General features: G+C 44.3%; 1 protein-coding gene across 2 annotated transcripts; it reads right to left on the bottom strand.

Annotated features, from left to right (window-relative positions):
- Positions 1–1,296: 1,296 nt before the first annotated feature.
- On the bottom strand, positions 1,297–19,642 carry LOC123575570 (double homeobox protein 1-like). 2 transcript variants are annotated; one of them, XM_045399995.2, is made up of 5 exons: positions 19,455–19,635; positions 18,553–18,707; positions 11,254–11,359; positions 6,838–6,983; positions 1,297–2,367 (listed from the first exon to the last, which is right to left on the bottom strand). In XM_045399995.2, the coding sequence occupies exons 1-5, from the start codon at positions 19,477–19,479 to the stop codon at positions 2,005–2,007; spliced, it is 795 nt and encodes a 264-aa protein (XP_045255930.2). In that variant the 5' UTR covers positions 19,480–19,635; the 3' UTR covers positions 1,297–2,004. The 2 variants fall into 2 exon arrangements, with proteins under 2 accessions (XP_045255930.2, XP_065376898.1); XM_065520826.1 differs by lacking the exon at positions 1,297–2,367 and adding an exon at positions 4,663–4,896 and having other exon boundaries at positions 19,455–19,642.
- Between the last annotated feature and the right edge of the window lie 5,383 nt (positions 19,643–25,025).

Raw genomic sequence — 25,025 nt, 5'->3', positions numbered from 1 at the left:
CAGTGAGCCGAGATCGCACTATATCACTACAGCCTGGGCACAGAGTGAGACCCTGTCTCAAAAAATAATATAAGTAACAAAATATATAAGAATTCCTATAACTCAACAACAAAAAACTTGATTAAACAATGAACAAAGAACTTAAATAGACATTTATCCAAAAAAGGCATACACATGAAATGATGCTCAACATCACTAATCATTAGAGAATTGCAAATCAAAAGCACAGTGAGATATCACCTGACACCCATGAGGACAGCCACTATGAAAGCCACTATGAAAGCAACAAAAAATGACACGTGTTGATGAGGATGTAGATAAATGAGAATTCTTGTACACTGTTTGTAGGAATGTAAAAATAGTACAGCTGCTATGAAAAACGGTAAGAAGCTTCCTTAAACAATGAAAAATAGAAATACCAGGTCCAGCAATCCCACTTCTGGGTATATGCCAATAGAATTAAAAGTAGGATCTCAAAGACGTATTTTTACATCCATGTTCATTGCAGCATTATTCATGATAGCCAAGAGATGCAACCCAAATGTCCATTGATACATGAATGGATAAACAAAATGTGGCATATACATTAAATGGAATATTATTCAGCCTTCAACAAAGGAAATCCCACCACAGGCCACAACGTAGAACCTTGAGGATATTATACTAAGTGAAATAAGCCAGTTACATAAAGTAAATGCTGTATGATTCCACTTATGTGAGGTATGTAAAGCAATCAAACTCATTGAAACAGAAAGTAGAATGGTGGTTGGCAGGGGATAGGAAAAGGGGAAATCAGGAGTTATAAATAAGAGTGTTACAGACCAAATTGTGTCCCTCCCAAATTCACGTGTTGAAGTCACAACCTCAACAGGATTGTATTTGCAGATAAGACCTTTAAAGAAGTAACTATGATTAAATGAGGCTAAAACTGGCCGGGCGCAGTGGCTCACACCTGTAATCCCAGCACTTTGGGAGGCGGAGATGGACAGATCACCTGAGGTCAGGAGTTCGAGACCAGCCTGGCTGACATGGCAAAACCCTGTCTCTACTAAAAATACAAAAAATTAGCCAGGCGTGGTGGTGCATGCCTGTTGTCCCAGCTACTTGGGAGGAGGCAGGAGAATCGCTTGAACCCGGGAGGCAGAGATTGCAGCTAGCCGAGATCGTACCACTGCACTCCAGCCTGGGTGACAGAGCGAGACTCTGTCTAAAAAAAAGAAAAGAAAAGAAAACACTTACAGCTATCTATTGCACAACAATGTGAATATAATTAACATTACCGAACTGTACACTTAGTAATTGTCAAGATCGTAAATTTAATATTTTATTTTTACAATTAAAAATAAAAAAGTAAACACTCCCCTTTGGGCTTCCAAATGGCAGGCGCTTCTTTCACTAATACCACAATGTGCTTGCTATTCATTTTCCTTTCTATGACACTAATTTTGCATCCAAGGAAAGGAGGCCTGGATCGAGGTCATAAAAAAAAACAATAATCCTCCTCCTAAATCTGAAGCCTTGGTGAGCTTCCCAGCATGTGGAGCAGAATCTGAAAATCTTCACTAAGAGGTTATTCAGGTCATGGACTGTCATCTGCTTAGACAAATGATATCTTTTCCTGAGAATCTGTGGCAGACAGGAGTTAATCTAAAAAGCTTCAAGTTTATCCATAGTGCTGGCATGGTCAGTCAAGTAGTGTGATGGCTTTTCAAGGGGTAGGGCCTGCGCTACCATCGGTGTCTCAGTTTGTCCAGGATATGCAGGTCCTTTTACAAGGTTCCCATCAACAATAAGAGACTGGAGACACTCATTCCAGCATTGCATAGAGAGAGCTGTGTCTTGCTGACCCAGACCCTGCCATTGCTATTTAGGGTCACCAGGCTGAGGCTGAGCTGGATTCTTAAAGGGCAGCACTACCAGGCCAGTGTGCTTATTCCCCTTGTCACCTTGGCATCTTCCTTGGTATGGGGGTCAGAAAGGAGTCTGCCTATGTGACAGCCGCACTCATAGAACTGGTACTACTGACACAGGACTTCTAAGTGTCAAAGGAGAGTGAGAGCTCTCTCCCTGCACAGCCTGGGTAGGCTGAAGCATCATAACCCCTGGTTCCTGGCTCATGCAGCCCCCAGAGGGATCCCAAGGAATCAAGGACATGTAGAATGGGAGAAAAGCCAGTACAAAGGACTGTTTGCTGCTGAAAAACTTGGAAGGAGGAACGGGAGCAGAGCTGCGTGGGGCAGCACACAGGAGGCTTTGCTCCAGCTTCACAGTCATGTGAGGTCTCCGGCTTGGGCCTGCTGCCAGGGAATTCACGGGTCCACCTCTGCTCCAGTCAGGGTGCCGAGCTCTTCGGTTCTGAAACCATATCTAAGACAGAAAAATGGAACAGAACAGAGCCCTCAGAAATAATACCACACATCTACAGCCATCTGATCTTTGACAAACCTGACAAAAACAAGAAATGGGGAAAGGATTCACTATTTAATAAATGGTACTGGGAAAATTGGCTAGCCATAAGTAGAAAGCTGAAACTGGATCCTTTCCTTACTCCTTATATGAAAATTAATTCAAGATGGATTAGAGACTTAAATGTTAGACCTAAAACCATAAAAACCCTAGAAGAAAACCTAGGGAATACCATTCAGGACATAGGCATGGGCAAGGACTTCATGTCTAAAACACCAAAAGCAACAGCAACAAAAGCCAAAATCGACAAATGGGATCTAATTAAACTAAAGAGCTTCTGCACAGCAAAAGAAACTACCATCAGAGTGAACAGGCAACCTACAGAATGGGAGAAAAGTTTTGCAATCTACTCATCTGACAAAGGGCTAATATCTAGAACTTATAAAGAACTCAATCAAATTTACAAGAAAAAAAACAAGCAACCCCATCAAAAAGTGGGCAAAGGATATGAACAGACAATTCTCAAAAGAAGACATTCATATAGCCAACAGACACATGAAAAAATGCTCATCATCACTCGCCATCAGAGAAATGCAAATCAAAACCACAATGAGATACCATCTCACACCAGTTAAAATGGCAATCATTAATAAATCAGGAAACAACCAGTGCTGGAGAGGATGTAGAGAAATAGGAACACTTCTACACTGTTGGTGGGACTGTAAACTAGTTCAACCATTGTGGAAAACAGTGTGGCGATTCCTCAAGGATCTAGAACTAGAAATACCATTTGACCCAGCCATCCCATTACTGGGTATATACCCAAAGGATTATAAGTCATGCTGCTATAAAGACACATGCACACGTATGTTTATTGTGGCACTATTCACAATAGCAAAGACTTGGAATCAACCCAAATGTCCGTGGCACATAAACACCAGGGAATACTATGCAGCCATAAAAAAGGATGAGTTTGTGTCCTTTAAAGGGACATGGATGCAGCTGGAAACCATTATTCTCAGCAAACTATCACAAGAACAGAAAACCAAATACCGCATGTTCTCACTCATAGGTGGGAACTGAACAATGAGATCACTTGGGCACAGGAAGGGAAGCATCACACACCGGGTCCTATTGTGGGGAGGGATAGCATTAGGAGATATACCTAATGTAAATGATGAGTTAATGGGTGCAGCACACCAACATGGCACATGTACACATATGTAACAAACCTGCACGTTGTGCACAGGTACCCTAGAACTTAAAGTATAATTAAAAAAAAAAGAAAGAAAGAAAGAAAAAGGGATACCTAGACATCAGCAGATGTAAGATTCCAGCTGCTTCTCAAAATCTGTTAAGCAAGGAGACTATCAACATAAGGCCTAATCTCAGGATTATCTGAGATATGTAAATTGTTCTTTAAAATATGCCCCAATTAAGGGCCACTGTTTACTTCTTTTTTTTTCTTTTTTTCTTTTTTTTTTTTTTTTTTTTTTTTGAGACTGACTCTTGCTCTGTCACCCAGGCTGGAGTGCAGTGGCGTGATCTCAACTCACTGCAACCCGAAGCCTCCCGCGTTCAAGATATTCTCCTGCCTTAGCCACCCAAGTAACTGGGATTACAGGTGCCTACCACCACGCCCAGCAAATATTTGTATTTTTAATAGAGACAGGGGTTCACCATGATGACCAGGCTGGTCTCGAATTCCTGACCTCAGGTGATCCACTGGTCTTGGCCTCCCAAAGTGCTGGGATTACAGGCATGGGGCACTCCACCCAGCCAGTTTACTTCTGCTTTGGGATGTATTCTACACTGATTTTCTGAAATCCCAAAATTGTGAAACTTTATCCATGAATTCTTTTCCCTTTATATTACTAGAATGATGTAATTTTATATTGCCCTCATTTTGTGTTGTGGAATGGGGGTTCCCAACTCCCAGGCCGTGAGCGCGTACCAGTCCATGGCTGCAGAGTAGGAAGTGAGCAGTAGGCGAGCAAGTATTACCACCTGAACTCTGCCTCCTGTCAGATCAGCAGCAGCATTAGATTCTCAAAGGAGTGTGAACCCTACTGTGAACTGTGCATCTGAAGGATCTAGGTTGTATGCCCCTTATGATAATCTAACTAATGCCTGATGATCTGAGGTGGAACAGTTTCATCCTGAAACTATTTCCCCCCAACCCCATCCATTGAAAAATTGTCTTCCATGCTGGGCATGGTGGCTCACGCCTGTAATCCTAGCACTTTGGGAGGCTAAGGCGGGCAAATCACCTCAGGTCAGGAGTTCAAGACCAGCCTGGACAACATGGTGAAACCCCATCTCTACTAAAAATACAAAAATTAGGTGGGCATGGTGGTGCACACCTGTAGTCCCAGCTACTCGAGAGGCTGAGGCACAAGAATCACTTGAATCCAGGAGGCAGAGGTTGCAGCGAGCCGACATGGTGCCACTGCACTGCACTCCAGTCTGGGCAACAGAGCGAAACTCCATCTCAAAAAAAAAAAAGAAAAGAAAAAGAAAAAGTTGTCTTCCACAAAATGGTCCCTGACCACTCTCGTAGAACATATACTTGTAAATTCTTCACCCTGACCACAGAAATCTGCATGAATTTACACAAACATTCATTTCTCAAAATTTTTTCCCTCTTGATAATTCCTGTAATCTGCTGGGCACGGTGACTCACACCTGTAATCCCAGCACTTTGGGAGGCCGAGGCGGGTGGATCACGAGGTCAGGAGATCAAGACCATCCTGGCTAACACAGTGAAACCCCGTCTCTACTAAAAAAAAAAAAAAAAGCAAATCATTAGCCAGGCGTGGTGGTGGGTGCCTATAGTCCCAGCTACTCTGGAGGCTAAGGCAGAGAATCACTTGAACCCGGGAGGCGGAGGTTGCAGTGAGCCGATATCCCACCACTGCACTCCAGCCTGGGCAACAGAGCGAGACTCTGTCTCGACAAACAAACAAAACAGATAATTCCTGTAATCCAAATCCATCTCTTCTAGTCGAGATGTTCCTTACTGATTTTTTAACTTATTTACTTATTTATTTATTTTTGAGACAGAGTTTTGCTCTTGTCGCCCAGGTTGGAGTGCAATTGGGCAATCTCTCGGCTCACTGGAACCTCCATCTCTCGGGTTCAAGTGATTCTCCTGCCTCAGCCTCCTGAGTAGCTGGGATTACAGGCATGTGTCACCACGGCTAATTTTGTATTTTTAGTCAAGACGTGGTTTCACCATGTTGGCCAGACTGGTCTCGAACTCCTGACTTCAGGTGATCCACTCGCCTCGGCCTCCCAAAGTGCTGGGATTACAGGTGTGGGCCACCATGTCTGGCCCCTTTCTAAGTTTAAAGTCAAAATAATAAATCTGGGCCGTATGTGCAGTTGATACATACACCAACACTTCGATCAAGGATGGAAGTCATGACACATGCAGCCATGAGTTGTAGATGAAGTAATACTCTGGCTGAAAAGGCATAAGATCTCTCTTCTCCACCAGTGAGCACATAAGAACACATCTGAACAGGTATAAGTATGATCATAGATATTCAAAAATACAGGCCAGGTGTGGTGGCTCACGCCTGTAATCCTAACACTTTGGGAGACCAAGGCAGGCCGATCACCTGAGGTCAGGAGTTCGAGACCAGCTTGGCCAACATGGTGAAACCCCATCTCTACTAAAAATACAAAAATTAGCCAGGCATTGTCTTGCAAGCCTGTAGTCCCAGCTACTTGGGAGGCTGAGGCATGAGAATCGCTTGAACCTGGGAGGCAGAGGTTGCAGTGAGCTGAGGTCACGCCATTGTACTCCAGCCTGGGCAACAGAGCAAGACTCTGTCTCAAAAAACAAAAAAAAATACATATGAAGCTTTTGAAAGTTTCTGTCTAGATTACCCTATAAATGTGCTTCAGAAATTATGAACATTTAATGTACACTTCACCACCACCCCATAATTTGCAAACCACAGGGATTCTTAACTGGGGCAATATTATGCTTACCCTGATGGCAGGTCATTGGAAATACTCCTAGACTTTTTAGGTTATTACAATAGGGGGTGGGGTGAGGTCAAAGTCTCTACTGGCATTCTGTAGACCCTGAATGCTGATGAATATCCCACCACACACAGGACAAAGCCCTAATAACTCAGGCTGAATCAACATTACCAAGGTTAGCAACCCTGACATAGACTGTTCTCAAACTATGTCAACTTTCACATTTTCCCACTTCTGTCCTGCTATTGTTTCTCGATGTATGCAATGTGATTAGAAAATACATCCCTTCACCAGACTTTAACTTGCAATCCCACATGTTTACTATCCCATACCTTTGCCCTAGATAACCCCAAATAGCTCAAATATATCCAGTAACATCTCAGGAAGCAATACCAATTCTAGACGGGTCAAATTTGGTGCCAAAAACATAAAACTTACCTGAATTCTGGATTCTGGAAGGCCAGTTTGTTTAGCCAGTTCTTCCCTGGTAGCAATTCCAGGGAACTGATTCTTCTCAAAGGCTTGAACTAGGATACTAACTTGAGATCTTGTGATAGATGTTCGAATTCGTCCAGCTTCTTTCGCTAAATAGAACATGGGCACAAAATAGGATTTTTAGGCCAGTTTTCATATTCAAACCTGAAAATCAAATTTTTGAATACCATTCTGACAACCTTTACTTTCTCTGTACACTCGCTGTGGAACTCAGCAGCCAGTCCTGTCCCTGGGATAGAACCCCAGAGGTGACAGGAGAGCAGGACACGGCATTGCTTAGCAGCAGCAGAAATGGGAGGTTCAAACCCTTCTCTCTTTTTTTTGTTTTGTTTGTTTGTTTGTTTGTTTTGAAATGGAGTTTTGCTCAGGCTGGAGTGCAATGGTGCAGATCTTGGCTCACTGCAATCCGCCTCCTGGGTTCAAGCAACTCTCCTGCCTCAGCCTCCCAAGTAGCTAGGATTACAGGCGTGCGCCACCACACCCAGCTAATTTTTGTATTTTTAGTAGAGACAGGGTTTTCAGCATATTGGCCAGGCTGGTCTCGAACTCCTGACCTCAGGTGATCTGCCCGCCTCGGCCTCCCAGAGTGCTGGATTACAGGCGTGAGCCACAGCACCTGGCCCAAAACCCTTCTCGGTAAGAAACTATCTTTCCCCTGAGACAAGAATAATACAGGGTGGTCACAGGAGAATAAAAAATTCCAGGCAGCAGTTACACATGAGTAGAGGCTATAGGCTGATAAGACCCTGAAAAAGTGGGTATTGGCCAGGCACGGTGGCTCACACCTATAATCCCAACATTTTGGGAGACCGAGGCAGGAGGATAAATATTTTTCCTTTTTTTTTTTTTTTCTTTGAGACAGAGTTTCGCTCTTATTGCCCAGGCTAGAGTGCGATGGCGCCATCGCAGCTCACCACAACCTCCACCTCCCAGATTCAAGCGATTCTCCTGCCTCAGCCTCCCGAGTAGCTGGGATTACAGGCATGTGCCACCATGCCTGGCTAATTGTATTTTTAGTAGAGGTTGGGTTTCTCCATGTGGGTCAGGCTGGTCTCAAACTCCCAACCTCAGGTGATCCGCCCGCCTTGGCCTCCCAAAGTGCTGGGATTATAGGCATAGCCACAACACTCGGCTGAGGATCCCTTTTTTTTTTTTTTTTTTTTTTTTTAGTGGAGACAGTTGTGTTTATTCAACCATGTAAAATGTGTATATAGGGAACCTCTGTTTAGGAGCTGGTGGCCTGCACTCAGCATTGCACAGATAAAAATATACGACTTTCAACATAGATCCAAATACCTTCACATTTTAAAAACTAAAAATTCCCTACACAAGTTTAAGCTGACAGGATTCAAGTTCTGAGTTTTTATATATAGCTTTAACCTATATTAAACACATGTTTATTTACAACGCGGAGGGAGAATAAGGGGCAATTAAGGCCATTTTCTCTCATGAAACACTGCAAAATATGCACATAAGTTCGAGATCAGCCGGAGCAACATGACAAAACCTCGTCTCTACAAAAAAAAATTAACCAGATGTGGTGGCATGTGCCTGTAGTCCCAGCTACTTGGGGGAAGGCTGAGGTGGGAGAATTGCTTGAACCCAGGAGTTCAAGAAGGCAGTGAGCCATAATCACGCCAGTACACTCCAGCCTGAATGACAAAGTGTGACCCTAGCTCAAAAAATAAAAATAAAATAAAACCCAGGGGCCGGGCGCGATGGCTCACACCTGTAATCCCAACATTCTGGGAGGCCAAGGCGGGTGGATTATGAGGTCAGGCGTTCAAGACCTGCCTGACCAATATGGTGAAACCCCATCTCTACTAAAAATACAAAAATTAGCTGGGTGTGGTGGCACGCGGCTGTAATCCCAGCTACTCAGGAGGCTGAGGCAGAATTGCTTGAACCCAGGAGGCAGAGGTTACAGTGAGCCAAGATGGTGCCACTGCACTCCAGCCTGGGAGACAGAACGAGACTCCGTCTTAGAAAAATAAATAAATAAATAAATAAGCCAGATCTGTGGCCGGGCACAGTGGCTCATGCCTGTAATCCCAGCACTTTGGGAGCCCAAGGTGGGTGGATCATGTAAGCACAGGAGTTCAAGATCAGCCTGGACAACATGGGGAAACACCATCTGTACAAAAAAATACAAAAAATATACAAAAAATAAATTAAAAAAAAAAAACAGACATGGACAAAACTGTCTGAGACTGACTGGACCCAACATGGTGCTGGATTTGAGCTGGGTTTCTCCTAGGACCTCCTTATATGCTCATTAATATACTAAATTACACACCCAGCAGCATCATGATAGTTCTGGAAAGACCCATATTTAGTGTAAAAAGGGGTGACACCATAGTTCTAAGAAATCTCCACCTTTTTCCAGGAATCTTCATGAATATTCCACCCCTTGGTTAAAGAAACCCATAAAGGTAGCAGCCTAAACCCCTTGCACACAACTCTTGAGTACACCCACACTCCCCTTTCTTGAGTGTATACTGAAACTGAGGCAAGAGAATAGGGTCTGGAGACAGGAAACCAAAGACCAGTTTGTGTCAACTGCCCGGAACTAGATTGGAGGGGAAACCCCACCTCCATGCCCAAGTAACAGGGCACCAGAAGCCACTTCCCCGACATACCCCACCTCTCCACTCCACTACCTCACAAACAGAAATGCCTCTGATTAGCTGTGGGTCACTCTTATTTGCATAAGGTGCCAATTCACTCAATCCTCTGACTGGTCAAGGGCTGCTCCTTAGTTTGCATAGTGTGCCAACTCTGACAGTCTCTGGTCAATTCACTTCTGCCTCTAATTGGCCACAGGCCAAATCCTTCATTCACATAGTGGATAACCAATACGAAACTTCTGGCCGGGCGCGGTGGCTCAAGCCTGTAATCCCAGCACTTTGGGAGGCCGAGACGGGCAGATCACGAGGTCAGGAGATCGAGACCATCCTGGCTAACACAGTGAAACCCCGTCTCTACTAAAAAAAAATACAAAAAAAAAAACTAGCCGGGCGAGGTGGCAGGCGCCTGTAGTCCAGCTACTTGGGAGGCTGAGGCAGGAGAATGGTGTAAACCCGGGAGGCGGAGCTTGCAGTGAGCTGAAATCCGGCCACTGCACTCCAGCCTGGGTGACAGAGCGAGACTCCGTCTCAACAAAAAAAAAAAAGAAACTTCTAAAGGGTACTTAAACCCCAGAAAACTTCGCAACTGCGGCTCTTACCAGTGGGGCCCACTCCCACCCTGTAGAGTGTACTCTGGTTACAATAAATCTCTGCTTTTGCTGTTTTATTCTCTGGTTGCTTTGTTCGTGCGTTTTGTTTAATCTAACACTCAAGACCTTCCTTCCAGTCACAAAACTGCCATTGGAGAATTATAACTGACAAAGTGAAAGAGACCTGCCCTAACCAACTCTATCTTGCTTCTAACATCCAAGCTGCCCTTGTTCATTCCTGGGTGTAGGCCAAACTAACTTTGGGAGGAGCTTAGTTTATAGTTTAAAACAAAGATGATAAGACTGCTTTCCCAAAACAAACCTTCTTGCCAAATTAGCCACAAGATTAGAAATTATGATTTAGGAGGTAAGCAGCTAGAAGCTACAAGGCTCTGACCCTCCCCAAATTCCTCCTGGGAATAGCATCACTATTGTGAAACCTAAGATCAGTGTTTGAGATACTTTGCTGACCCTGCACTTGATGAATCAGTAGGCACCACCCAGATCAATAAACTGACTTATCTGATCTTGTGGCCCCCACCCAGGAACTGACTCAGCAGAAAAGGACACCTTCAATTCCCTGATTTCATCACTGACCTGACTAATCAGCATTCCCGATTCAGTCCCCCAACCCACCAAATTATTCTTAAAAACTCTGATCCCTGAAGATTGAGGCAGACTGATTTGAATAATAATAAAACTCTGGTCTCCCACACAGCTGGCTCTGTGAGAATAACTCTTTCTCTATTGCAATTCCCCTGTCTGGATAAATTGGCTGTCTAGCCAGTGGGCAAGGTGAATCCACTGGGCAGTTACAATACCTTTCACTTTGCAGTGAATCTCCCTACATTTACTATTTTCTGACTCATCCTTGAATTCCTTCATGCAATGGTGTCAAGAGCCTGGACACCAACTGGGGTCAAGGTCCCACCTGCATTTGAGGACCTCTCCCAGGCAACCAGTAATACCCCCACTCCAAATAGTGAGATGATGTCTATATCTCTGACACTAGGATGCCCAGGACTATTATTTGGTCCCTAGTCTAAGCATTCTTTGCAGAAAATGTGGGCACAACATGCATAGTTGTTTATACACTCAAGGAGATCCCCTGAGGAATTTTATTTGGACTGGTGGGTTCTTACCTTGAGTCCCAAACTGAGGATTGGTCTGTCCCTGGGTTTGATATTCCTCAAAGCAGCATTTTAACCCCAGTCGTCTCTGTCTCGATCTGTGGTTCTGAAACCAAACCTAAGTGGCCCAAGAAGATGTGGGGAGAGAAGACGTAACTCAGATCACTCCAAACAACAATCCAGTCGAACAAAACTGATTTGGCATCTGCCCTTGGGGTAATATTCATGAGCAAAAAGCAATGTATTATTCTAACAATGATGCTATTGCCTTAAATTATTAGCATGAAATTCAGGACAGCATCAGTTTGAGCTCAAATTAGCAGGTCCTCTAATGGTCTCTCCAGTGAAGTAAATTTTCTTGATTTAAGACGCTGTTTTCAGCCGGGCACGGTGGCTCACACCTGTAATCTCAGCACTTTGGGAGACCAAGACAGGTGGATCACCTGAGGTCAGGAGTTTGAGACCAGCCTGGCCAACATGGTGAAAATCCTGTCTCTACTAAAAATATAAAAATTAGCCAGGTGTGGTGGTGGGCACCTGTAATCCCAGCTACTAGGGAGGCTGAGGCACAAGAATCATTTGAACCCTATAGGCAGATCCTGTCTCAAAAAAAGAAAAAAAAGACACTGTTTTCTCTCTCTCTCCTTTGTCAAATAGGTATTCAATGTCTTTTGTTGGCCCCGTCATCTCTTCATAAGAAATAATATTTCATAATATATGTATATATACGTATATTTCAAAGATTAATTCCATATAGATATTTCCACATATATATCCACATATATATCTGGCCCTGGAATGAAATAAGATATAAGTATGAAGGTATGTTAGTCCAACTGTTTTCTGTCGCCATTTTACCCCAAAATATATTTATTTGACATATTTTTAAATGGCTGCCATTTGGCCAGCAGGCAGAAGAGGTCTTGAAAAGCTGTGGTGAAAATTTTCATCTGTAAAGAGTGTCCATTAATGCAATTATTCCCCCTTCCCTTTCTATGCCTTTCCCAGATCTAGGAGAATGAGTCTGACACCTTTATTTTTTATTTTATTTTATTTTATTTTATTTTTTTGAGACAGAGTTTCACTCTTGTTGCCCAGGCTGGAGTGCAATGGCTTGATCTCAGCTCACTGCAACCTCCGCCTCCCGGGTTCAAGCGATTCTCCTGCCTCAGCCTCCCGAGTAGCTGGGATTACAGGCATGGGCCACCATGCCCGGCTAATTTTGTATTTTTAGTAGAGACGGGGTTTCTCCATGTTGGTCAGGCTGGTCTCGAACACCTGACCTCAGGTAATCCGGCTGCCTCTGCCTCCCAAAGTGCTACAGGCGTGGGCCACTGTGCCTAACCGGGTCTGACACCTTTAAAAGTCTGAAAAGAAACATTTATCGCTGGGTGCGGTGGCTCATGCCTATAATGCTAGCACTTTGGGAGGCCAAGGCAGGCTGATCACTTGAGCTCAGGAGTTTGAGGCCAGTCTGGGTAATATGGCAAAACGTCATCTCTACAAATTAAAAAAAAAATAGAAAAGTTGGCCAGGTGTGGTGGCATGCGTCTGTAGTCCCAGCTACTCAGGAGGCTGAGGTGGGCACATTGATTGAATCTGGGAGGTCAAGGCTGCAGTAAGCAAGGATCACATCACTGCACTCCAGCCTGGGCGACAGATGGTGGTCTTGTCTCAAAACAAAACAAAAAAACAACCGTTTACCGTTTATTCTCTTTGAGGGAGGCATCATCCATATAACAAGGCCAACTTTGCTAGCCCAGCTTCTTCCTTTCTCTCTTTTTTTTTTTTTGAGATGGAGTCTTGCTCTGTGCCCCAGGCTGGAGTGTAGTGGCGCGATCTCGGCTCACTGCAAGCTCCGCCCCCCGGGTTCACACCATTCTCCTGCCTCAGCCTGCTAAGTAGCTGGAACTACAGGCGCCCGCCACCACACCCGGCTAATTTTCTTGTATTTTTAGTAGAGACGGGGTTTCACCGTGTTAGCCAGGATGGTCTCGATCTCCTGACCTTGTGATCCGCCCACCTTGGCCTCCCAAAGTGCTGGGATTACAGGCTTGAGCCACTGCGCCCGGCCTCCTTTCTCTCTCTTAACCTGTCTTGCCACCAAACCTGATTTACTTGTTTCGGGCCATGCTCCAAGTCTATATTCTTTAGTGTCCTCAGGATGGTATATAAGTTTCTGTAACTCTTTGGGAAGTTGGGTCTTCATTCTGAAGGGTCCTGTTCACACGTTAAATCAATCTGTATATCGTTTCTCCTGTTGTCTGAGGTGTTTGAACCAGTGTGACTCCATCTGGAATAGGGGCTGGTTAAAATGAGGCTGAGACCTATGGGGCTGCATTCCCAGGTAGTCAGGCATTCTTAGTCACAGGATGAGAGATGGAATTCTGCACAAGATGCGGGTCACAAATACCTTGCTGATAGAACAGCTTGCAGTAAAGAAGCCAACCAAAACCAAGATGGTCACTAAAGTGATCTCTGGTCATCCTCACTGCTCATTACATGCTAATTAAAATGTATTATTTTATTTTTTATCTTTATTTTATTTTATTATTATTATCGGGTTTTTTTAGACGAAGTCCCACTCTCTCGCCTAGGCTGGAGTGCAATGGTGCCCTCTAGGTTCACTGCAACCTCCGCCTCCTGGGTTCAAGCAATTCTCATGCCTCAGCCTCCCGAGTAGCTGGGATTACAGGTGGGCACCACAACACTCGGCTAATTTTTTTGTATTTTTAGTAGAAACGGGGCTTCGTCATGTTGCCCAGGCTGGTCTCCAACTCCCGAGCTCAAGCAATCTGCCTGCCTCAGCCTCCCAAAGTGCTGAGATTACAGGCCTGAGCCACTGCCCCAGGTCTAATTAAAATACATTAGCATCCCAAAAGACACTCCCACCAGCACCATGACAGTTTACAAATCCCATGGCAATGTCAGGAAGTTACCCTATATGTCAAAAAAGGGGAGAGATCCTCGGTTCTGGAAAATCTCCACCCCTTTCCCAGAAAACTCATGAATAATGCACCCCTAGTTTAGCATATAATGAAGAAATAACTATAATTAGTCGAGCAGCCCATTTTGCTGCTCTGCCTATGGAGTAGCCATTCTTTATTCCTTTACTTTCTTAATAAACTTGCTTTCACTTTATGAATTCGCCTCCAATTCTGTCTTTTGGAGATCTAAGAAGCCTCTCTTGGGGTCTGGATGGGGACCTCTTTCTGGTAACACTGTAAGTCAATCGGCCTAATGTCATTCCATTATAAGATCTGTAACTTAATGATGACCAGTATCTATTGTAAACCAGATACAAAATCCTAAGGCCCCCCAAGCCCCTTCTCTGTCAGGGCACTCTTAAAATTTAACCCGAGAGACTGGTTCAGGCCAAGATAGCAAGCCAGGTCCAATGGGCCTCATTATACCTCCCCTGCATTAACATCAACACAGACCTTAAGTCAATAAAAAGCATTTACAATCTATCCTCTCTGAAGCCTGCTACCCCGAGGCTTCATCTGCATAACAAAACAATCATCTCCTCAACGACATCTTATTGCCGCCCACACTTTTCCTTTCTTTCTTTCTTTTTTTTTTTGAAATGGAGTTTCACTCTGGTCACCCAGGCTAGAGTGCTATGGCACCATCTCAGCTCACTGTAACCTCCACCTCCTGGATTTAAGCAATTCTCCTGCCTCAGCCTCCCGAGTAGCTGGGATTACAGGCGCCTGCCACCAGGCCTGGCTAATTTTTGTAGTTTTAGTAGAGACAGGGTTTCACCATGTTGGCCAGGCTGGTCTTGAACTCTTGACCTCAGGTAATCCAGCTGCCTTGATCCTCCTGAAATGCTGGGATTACAGGCGTGAGCCACCGCGCCTGGTCCAGAACATTTCCTTTCTATTGATCTCAGGTATTTAGATAAACTCAACCAACCGTCAACCATAAAATTTTTAAACCTACCTGTGAACTGGAAGCAGCCCACCCTCTTCGAGTTGTCCGGCCTTTCCAGACAGATCAATGTTGTGGGTTTTTGTGGGGTTTTTTTTTGAGACAAGATCTTGCTCTATTGTCCAGGTTGGAGTGCAATGGCATGATCTCGGCTTACTGCAACCTCTGCCTCCCAGGCTCAAGCAGTTCTCCTACCTCAGCCTCCTTAGTAGCTGGGACTACAGGATCATGACACTGCACATGGGGTTCCACCATGTTGCCCAGGCCAGTCTGAACTCCTGAACTCAGGTGATCCACCCATCTTGGACTCCTAAAGGCCTGAGGTTACAGGTGTGACTCAGTGTGACCAGCCTATATTTCTTTTCCTTTTTTTTTGAGACGAAGTCTCACTCTGTCGAGGCTGGTCTCGAACTCCTGAGCTCAGGCAATCTGCCCACCTCGGCCTCCCAAAGTGCTAGGATTACAGGCGTGAGCCACCGCACCCGGCCCGGCCTGTATTTCTTAAAAGTGTATAATTGAAGTCTCATGTCTCCCTAGAATGTATAAAACCAAGCTGCATCCCGACTACCTGGGGCACATGTTCTTAGGACCTCCTGAGGGCTGCATCATGGGCCAGGATCACTCATATCTGGCTCAGTGCATTTCTTTAAATATCTTACAGATGTTATGCAGAAGTTAAAAAAACTGAAAGTTAAAAAAGGCCGGGTGCAGTCGCTCACGCATGTAATCCTAGCACTTTGGGAGGACCAAGGCGGCTGGATTACCTGAGGTCAAGAATTCGAGACCAGCCTGGCCAACATGGTGAAACCCCGTCTGCACTAAAAATACAAAACTTAGCCGGACCTGGTGGTGGGCACCTATAATTCCAGCTACTCGGGAGGCTGAGGCAGGAGAATTACTTGAATCCAGGAGGCAGAGGTTGCAGTGAGCCAAGATCGCACCACTGCACTCCAGCCTGAGCAACAGAGCAAAAACTCCTTCTCAAAAAAAAGAAAAAACAAAAAGAAAAGAGAAAGAGAAAAAGAAAAAAGAACAAAAAAACCCAAAAAGTTAAAAAAACAAAAAAACACAAAATTTTTATAGTTTGACTATTTTCGTAGGCACTATTGATCTGCTCTTAATTCCCAAGCATTGTGCTCAAAGCCTATATCTGTTCTCTAAATTAATTAATCAAAATATTTTTAGATAAAAAGTCTTACACACAGCTGGAATCTAAACTAATGAATACCTTTGTAAATACCGTATGAGAGCTAACAGCACCTTACGTTGTTTCCTGGCCTTTCCTTCTCACCATAGGTTCCAAGGAGCTCAATGCCTCTCAGGCAGCCAATCACCAGTTGTTCTCACATGCAGCAATTTTATTACCGGAATTTGAGTAAGCTCTATCTCCCATACCCAGAATAGATCATCTAAACATGAAACTGCCTTTGCAAAAATTGTAACAGTGAGAAAATTATGACCTAACCAGAAAGAAATCTGACCTAACCAGCACCCACCTTGCTTTTATTAATTAATTTGTCTACTTTTGAGACAGGATCTTGCTTTTTGGCCCAGTGTAGAGTGCAATGGTGCAATATTGGTTCACTGCAATCTCCACCTCCCGGGCTCAGGCTATTCTCCTGCCTCAACCTCCCAAGTATCTGAGACTACAGATGCATGCCACCACACCCAGCCCAGTTTGCCTTTAGCCTCCAAACCATCCCTAGGCATTCCTGGGCTTGGGCGAAGCTAACTTTGGGAGACATTTAGTTTATAGTTTAAATGATAATAGCCCTTCCCCAAAACCGCCTTTGTAAAGCTAATGAAAGACCACTAGGATAGGAGGATAAGAGGAGCCTGAATTCTACTGACTTGTAGACCTAAAGGATTACCAGCCATTATTCCACAGGTCACAACTTCCCCAATTACTCCTCCAGATAACATCACTATTGTAGAAAAGATTGGCCTTTTGAGATGTCTTTACAGGTTTTTGACCTTCTGACAACTGATAGCTCCACCAAGGCCGCTGACCACCCTGTGGGCCCACCCAGATGCAGACTCCGCACAGGAGGACCATATTCCACACCCCTATGATTACATTCCCAACTAATCAGGTACATCCATTCCCTTACCTGCCAAACTATCCTTGAAAAATCCTAGCCTCTGAATTTTCAGGGAGGTTGATTTAAGTAATAACTACATCTGCACGTGGTGTGGCCAACCTCATGTCAATTAACTTATTTATTGCAATGCCCTGGTCTCAGTGACTTGGTTTCATCTGCACAGCAGGCAGGAAGAACCCATCAGGCAATTAAAAACATAAGAAAATTTTATTCTCTTGAGCATTTTCAAAAATTGAGGTCATTATAACCAATTAATCAGAGATTATATATTAGATGCTAAAACCCGAACTCAATTTTTACCCCTAAAAAGACATATTCACTTGTCTTCATTGGTTTAAATACCATCTCACTTGGGACAATTATATACTTTATCTCTTTAATAAGTTGAAAAATTATCTTAGTTTAATTATTGCATCAATAATTTTATTTAAAATAATTCAATATAGAATTTCTTGTGTATGAATCAAATTAGGGACATTAGCTTAAAAAAATTAGGGCCAGTTGTGGTGGCTCACACCTATAATCTCAGCACTTTGGGAAACAGGTGGGAAGATTGCTTGAGCCCAGGAGTTTCAGACCAGCCTGGGCAAGATGGCAAGACCATATCTATACAAAAACTTTTTTAAATTAGCTGGGATGGGGTGCAGTGGCTCATGCCTGTAATCCCAACACTTTGGGAGGCTGAGGCAGGCAGATTACCTGAGGTCAGGAGTTCCAGAACAGCCTGGCCAACATGGCGAAGCCCTGTCTCTACTAAAAATACCAAAATTAGCCAGGTGTGGTGGCACACGCCTGTAGTCCCAACTACTCGGGAGGCTGAGGCAGCAGAATCGTTTGAACCCAGGAGGTGGAGGCTGCAGTGAGCCGAGATTGTGGCATTGCATTCCAGCCTGGACAACAGAGTGAGACTCAGTCTCAAAAAAAAAAAAAAAAAAGAAAAAAAAGAAAAAATTAGCCAGTCATGGTGGCATGTGCCTGTAGTCCCAGCTACTTGGAAGGGTGAGATGGAAGGATTGATTGAGCCCAGGAAGTTGAGGCTGCAGTGAGCTGTGACTGAGTCATTACACTCCAGTCTGAGTGACAGAGTGACATCCTGTCACACACACAAAAAAAAAAGATACACAGAGTTATTGCTTTTGTTTTATTTTTTTCATTACATAACAGGAGTAAACTTCTTGGCAAAATACGAGAACTAAGAGAATTGCCTGAAAGTGCTTAGCCTAGCTTTTCTCTTTACCTAAATTTGAAAGAAAATAAATAGAAACCAAATGCCTACCTGAATTCTAGGCTCTGGAATGCCAATTTCTTTGGCCAGTTGATCCCTGGCAGCTATACCAGGATAGGGATTCTTTTCAAACCACGCCTGGAGGGTATCTTTTTGATGCTGGTTCAAAACAATCCTCTTTCGCCGGGCCTCTCTTTCTAGTGAGCCTAGCAAAGACGAAAAGGAATACAAGAATATGAAGAATGTGCTTATAGATTAAAATTACTGGCATGAGCACATTATGTTTATTTCAGATGGAAAACCAATATATCCAATGATGACTATGTTTTTACTTTAGCAACATATCTTAAGTCATGCTAGTAAGGATACATATAGGTGTAAATTCGTATTTTAGGAAATATGATAGGCAATGATCTAAGTATACAGAGCAAAAGCTTACAGAAATTCCACAACAGTACATGCAAGAAAATAGGAAGCAACAGAATTAGAAAAATACATAAAATTAATAAAACAAGCAAATATCATGTAAAAAACTAAAAGGCATATCCTTCTAATCATGGTTTTGATTTCAACTTTTTTTTTTTTGAGACAGAGTCTCGCTCTATCACCAGGCTGGAGTGCAATGGCGCCATCTCGACTCACTGCAACCTCCACCTCCTGGGTTCAAGCAACTCTCCTGCCTCAACCTACCAAGTAACTGGGATTACAGGTGCCTGTCATCACGCCCAGCTAATTTTTGTATTTTTAGTGGAGACGAGGTTTCACCATGTTGGCCAAGCTGGTCTCGAACTCCTGACCTCAGGTGATCCTCCCACCTCGGCCTCCCAAAGTGATGGGATTACAGGCGTGAGCCACTGTGCTGAGCCATGATTTAAACTTTCATAAACTCTGGAAAACAAACAAGGCCTTTGGAATCAACACAGAGAACAGTGAGCAGGCTGATAGGAACTTACCATTTGAACTTTTGGCCAAATCCATACTGGGAAGGGTGGCCTGGATTCCAGAGTCTAGTGGCTTCACTGAAAAACTGCCAGGGACACAAGATACAACAAAACTCAGGATGGCCCACCCATCTCTCCAACTCCTGACCTCAGGTGATCCGCCTACCTGGCCACCCAAAGTGCTGAGATTACAGGCATGAGCCTCTGAACCTGGGCACACCCATTTGTTAAATACCTTTCTACTTAATCCCGTCATTGAATATTTAACACCATTATAAAAGGATTTTGAAGTAATTAGATTAAGGGTAAGTTGAATTTTAAGTAGAAGTACAGATTCTACTAGGTAATTTTGCGTCTATCATGATACTTTTCCAAATATGACTTTGGTTCTGTACTCTCTAGTTTATACATATTTAAGCATTTTCTTCTCTGTGTTCAGGTTCTTTTATCTCTTAATTATTTTGGCTTGGCCATGTTATTTAACAAAAGGAAGTCGGGCACGGTGGCTCACGCCTGTAATCCCAGCACTTTGGGAGGCCAAAGCGGGTGGATCATCCTGGCTAACACACTGAAACCCCGTCTCTACTAAAAATACAAAAATAAGCCGGGCGTGGCGGCGTGTGCCTGTAATCCCAGCTGCTGGGGAGGCTGAGGCAGGATAATGGCGTGAACCCGGGAGGTGGAGCTTGCAGTGAGCTGAGATCCCGCCACTGCACTCCAGCCCGGGCGGCAGAGCAAGCGAGACACTTTCTCAAAAAAAAAAAAAAAAAAAAAAAAAAAAAAAAAGGAGAGTCTTGCCTTCCTTTGTACTTTTCACGTTTTCCTCAGCTTTTCCTGAAATATATTTTATTCCATCATCAATGTGGTGGTCTGGCCATGTGTGAAGTTAGCTAGTCTAAGCTCTGCTGTTTACCAATCAAACATGAATGCAGGTGTTGCTATAAATGCATTTTGCACGTGTGATTAATATATAAAATCAATTGGCTTTACCTAAAACAGATTATTCAATATAATGTGGATGGGACTGGAGAACAACTTTAGCTCCTGCCTGAGAGTGTCAGCTCACCTTTCCCTACAAATTTCCTTCCTGCCTAGTCAGTCCCCACAATTGTGTAAGTCAATTTCCTTGAAAACTGATTCTGTTTCTCTGGTCGAATTTTGACTGACAGATATTGGTACTGTTAGTGGCTGTATAACAAAGAATATTATAGATGAGTTTTCTGAATTGATTCTGGGTTTCTAATAAACTTTATTGAAATAATCAGTTGGAAAAAAAGGCCTTCAAAGCAGAACTGAGTCTTCCATAAAAAAAATTCTGCCTGTGAACAACAGCATCAGCTCTCGCCCAACCTTTCCTATGGACTTTGGACTTTCTCAAGTGATCGTCCACAATCACATAAGCCAGTTCCTTGCAACACATCTCTAAATATATACTAGTTCTTTTTCTTGGTTGATACGCTGATGGATACTGTCAGGCCTCTGAGCCCAAGCTAAGCCATTGAATCCCCTGTGACTTGCACGGATATGCTCAGATGGCCTGAAGTAACTGAAGAATCACAAAAGAAGTGAAAATGCCCTGCTCCGCCTTAACTGATGACACTCCACCACAGAAGAAGTGAAAATGGCCGGTCCTTGCCTTAAGTGATGACATTACCTTGTGAAAGTCCTTTTCCTGGCTCATCCTGGCTCAAAAAGCTCCCCCACCGAGCACCTTGTGACTCCCACTCCTGCCCACCAGAGAACAACCCCCCTTTCACTATAATTTTCCTTTACCTACCCAAATCCTATAAAACGGCCCCACCCTTATCTCCCTTCGCTGACTCTCTTTTCGGACTCAGCCTGCCTGCACCCAGGTGATTAAAAAGCTTTATTGCTCACACAAAGCCTGTTTGGTGGTCTCTTCACACGGACTCGCATGACAGATATAATCATCCCATTGCTTATTTTGGTAAAATGACATAATACGAAACCTTGTATGGGTAGATTTGTCCCTGGAGATAGGCCATGGGTGATACATGGCCTCTCTCCTAGAATCCTAGAAAGATGGCAGACGGGCTGGGCACAGTGGCTCATGCCTGTAATTCCAACAGTTTGGGAGGCCGAGGTGGGTAAATCACTTGAGATCAGGAGTTTGAGACCAGCCTAGCCAACATGACAAAACCCATCTCTACTAAAAATACAAAAATTAGCCTGGTGTGGTGGCACATGCCTGTAGTTCCGACTACTCAGGAGGCTGAGGCAGAGAATCACTTGAACCTGGGAGGTGGAGGTCGCAGTGAGCCAAGGTAGAACCACTGCACTCCAGGCTGGACAACAGAGACTCCGTCTCAACCAAAAAAATAAAAGAAAGTAAAAAAGAAAGATGGCAGACAATCTTTTTTTTTTTTTTTTTTTTTTTTTTGAGGCGGAGTCTCGCTCTGTCGCCCAGGCTGGAGTGCAGTGGCGCGATCTCGGCTCACTGCAAGCTCCGCCTCCCGGGTTCACGCCATTCTCCTGCCTCAGCCTCCCGAGTAGCTGGGACTACAGGCGCCGCCACCACGCCCGGCTAATTTTTTTGTATTTTTAGTGGAGACGGGGTTTCATTGTGTTAGCCAGGGTGGTCTCGATCTCCTGACCTCGTGATCCGCCCGTCTCGGCCTCCCAAAGTGCTGGGATTACAGGCTTGAGCCACCGCGCCCGGCCGGCAGACAATCTTATACCACTGTAAATTTTTGGTAAATCTATGTCAGTTGTGAATACCTGGAAGGCAGAAGTGAGGAAAATAATGAAAGCAGAATATCACTATCATGACTCACCTGCTCTTAGCTGGTACTGTACATAGGGTACATATTATACATAGGGTATATGAAGAAAGAAATGAGTTCAGAAAGAAATACTTTGCTTAAGAGGGCGAAGGAAATGGAAAAGAAAGGTAAGGTAAACCTACAGATATTTTTTTCTCATTTTAAATAAGGAAATTAAAAAAAAAAATTAGAGGCCCACATCCTAACAACAACCATATATATATATATATATATACTCAAACCCGGGTTATGGCCATCACACCATTGGTTTAAAGCAAAAAGAGGCAACACGGACAACTACAAGCCACTGGAGGGTGCTTCTTCCGCGAAGAGGAACCAAAGTATTGAGGAAGCCTTCACATTTCAAACATCTCTTGAGAAAACACCAAGGGTCAATGGAGAGGCCACGCAAACACCATGGTTTTAGAGGAAGGAAGCTCACAGCCTACTCGGAGTTGCTGGGTGCCAGGAACAGTTCCTGGACCTGGACCAGATCTAAGGAGCTGGTGATGAAAGAACTTCAGGCATCATGTTCCCTGCATGGACCCCTGTGATCCTAGCTACAGGAGCTCCCATGATCCCCATAAACACTTGGACTTCCAGGGAGAGCCGCCTGGAGAACAAGCAGAGGCACAGCTTGAATCTGGGCAAAGCCCAGGCTTCGCTGTGCTGTGCCATGGTAGCAAAACACAACCATAAACGCTGATTTCCGAAGACGCTTTGTCTTGCACTGAGCATGGGACCGAGGTGCATCTGAACCACACTCCCCCTACCACCTCACTCCCACTGCCTCCCAGCACCTCCCAAGACTGCCCACCTGGCCAGCCTCACAGAAGGATGCCCACAGCACACCTCCACTGCACTGCACAGAGAAGAGTGTTGTGCAGGTCCATGTGCCAGCATGGGAGCTGAGTGCCCCCCCCTTGCAAGACTGGACCGGGAAGGGCAGGGCCTGATAGCCAAGGCTTCTCCCCCATGGGGTCTCATGGCTGAGAATACCTGGAATGGCTCAGCAACCTGGATGCAGACAGCTTAGAGCAAGCCTAGCCAGTTGGGCCTGCTGCCAGTGTGGATGCCAGAAGAGACGCACCAGGTCAGGAGAGCATGAGCTGGGCAGGCCTCATGGCCACCTGCAGGACCGAAAACCCCAGGCCACAGGTACCATAACAGTCGTACACCACTGGTGCCACTGCATTGCCTAACTGCCTGAAGACATACCACTTGACTCCAGCAAGCACAGGGGACCAGAGAGAGGTCACTGGGGAGTTGCAGATCCCTTGGTGTCATATACCCTCAGTGCAGTCCACTCAAGGTTGGGGGAGTGCAGCCCACCAAAGCCCCCTTTGGAAGAAAAGAAACATGGCCGCAGCACTACTCACTGAAGGAGTCACAATAAGAGCCTGGGAATGGATGTGGAGAGGGTGTCATCTCTTGCCTCTCCCATCCCCTCCCCACTGCACTGTTGCAGATGAGGCAGGAGCACTTCCACCTGGGACCCAGTAAGCCTGTGATGAAAGAGGCTGCTCCAGCCAGGTGTGGGGGCTCATCCCTGCAATCCCAGCACTTTGGGAGGCTGAGGTGGGCGGATCACCTGAGGTCAGAAGTTCGACACCAGCCTGACCAACATGGAGAAACCCCATCTCTACTAAAAATACAAAATTTGCTGGGCGTGGTGGTGCACGCCTGTAATCCCAGCTACTCAGGAGGCTGAAGCAGGAGAATTGCTTGAACCCAAGAGGCGGAGGTTGCAGTGAGCCGAGATGGCGCCATTGCACTCCAGCCTGGGCAACAAGAGCGAAACTCGGTCTCAAACAAACGAGAAAACTAAAAATAGAATTACCATTTAACCCAGCAATCCCACTACTAGATATATGTACAAAGGAAAATAAATCATTCTACCAAAAAGACACCTGCATTTGAATGCTTATCACAGCACTATTCACAATAGTAAAGACATGAAACCAACCTAGGTACCCATCAGTGGTGTACTGGACAAAGAAAATGTGGTATATATACACCATGGAATACTACACAGCCATAAAAGGAATGAAATCATAGACTTTGCAGCAGCAACATGGATGCAGCTAGAAACCATTATTCTAAGCAAATTAATGCAAAAAAAGAAAACCAAGTATTGCACGTTTTCACTTATAACTCAGAGTTAAACAATGGGTACACACAGACATAAAGATGAGAACAAAAGACACTGGGGACTCCAAAAGAGGAGGAAGAAGGGAGCGGGGAAGGGTTGAAAAACTATCTATAGGATACTAGGTTCACTTTTGAGTGACAGGATCAATAAAAGCCCAAACCTCAGCACCACACAATATATCCATATAACTAACCTGCACATGAAACTCTGTATCTAAAATAAAAAAACAAAATAAAATAAAGCAATGACTGGATTCAAACTTCTACCAAGAGATCATTTATGTTGTCTACACTACTACAGAGGAAAAAGTGTGTGCTTTTGCTACAACTGATAAGCTCAAAATAATTAAGAGAAAGAAGAAATAGACAATGAATTGGGGAATAACTGTATCTGGAGCTACGTGCAATCAACTACATTAATTGGCCTTTATTGAGAATTTTATATGTGTCTGTGGATGGTATAAGTGTGTTATTTCATTTAAAATAGTACAAATATTTACAAAGAACATTTCACTTAAATTTCACAGTTGCTTAGAAAATGGTACTTGCAAGACTGACCTATATAAAGAAATAAGAGTCTCATCAAAAGACATGGTAAATTTTAAATATAAAATATATCACAATGTTAAAACATATTAATTCATAATAA

Source organism: Macaca fascicularis, chromosome 9, assembly GCF_037993035.2.
Source record: "Macaca fascicularis isolate 582-1 chromosome 9, T2T-MFA8v1.1".
Taxonomy (NCBI): domain Eukaryota; kingdom Metazoa; phylum Chordata; class Mammalia; order Primates; family Cercopithecidae; genus Macaca; species Macaca fascicularis.
The sequence above is the reverse complement of the archived record's forward strand: the minus strand, read 5'-3'. Positions and strand labels throughout refer to the sequence as shown.

What these genes read in the sequence shown, in the direction of transcription:
- LOC123575570 (XM_045399995.2), bottom strand. Translation starts at nt 19,479, where the DNA reads ATGGATTTGGCCAAAAGTTCAAATG. An exon ending in TCCTCAGTTTGGGACTCAAG is followed by an intron (nt 6,984 to 11,253) that starts GTAAGAACCCAC and finishes TGTTCTATTTAG; the next exon opens with CGAAAGAAGCTGGACGAATT. An exon ending in TTCCAGAATCCAGAATTCAG is followed by an intron (nt 2,368 to 6,837) that starts GTAAGTTTTATG and finishes TTTCTGTCTTAG; the next exon opens with ATATGGTTTCAGAACCGAAG.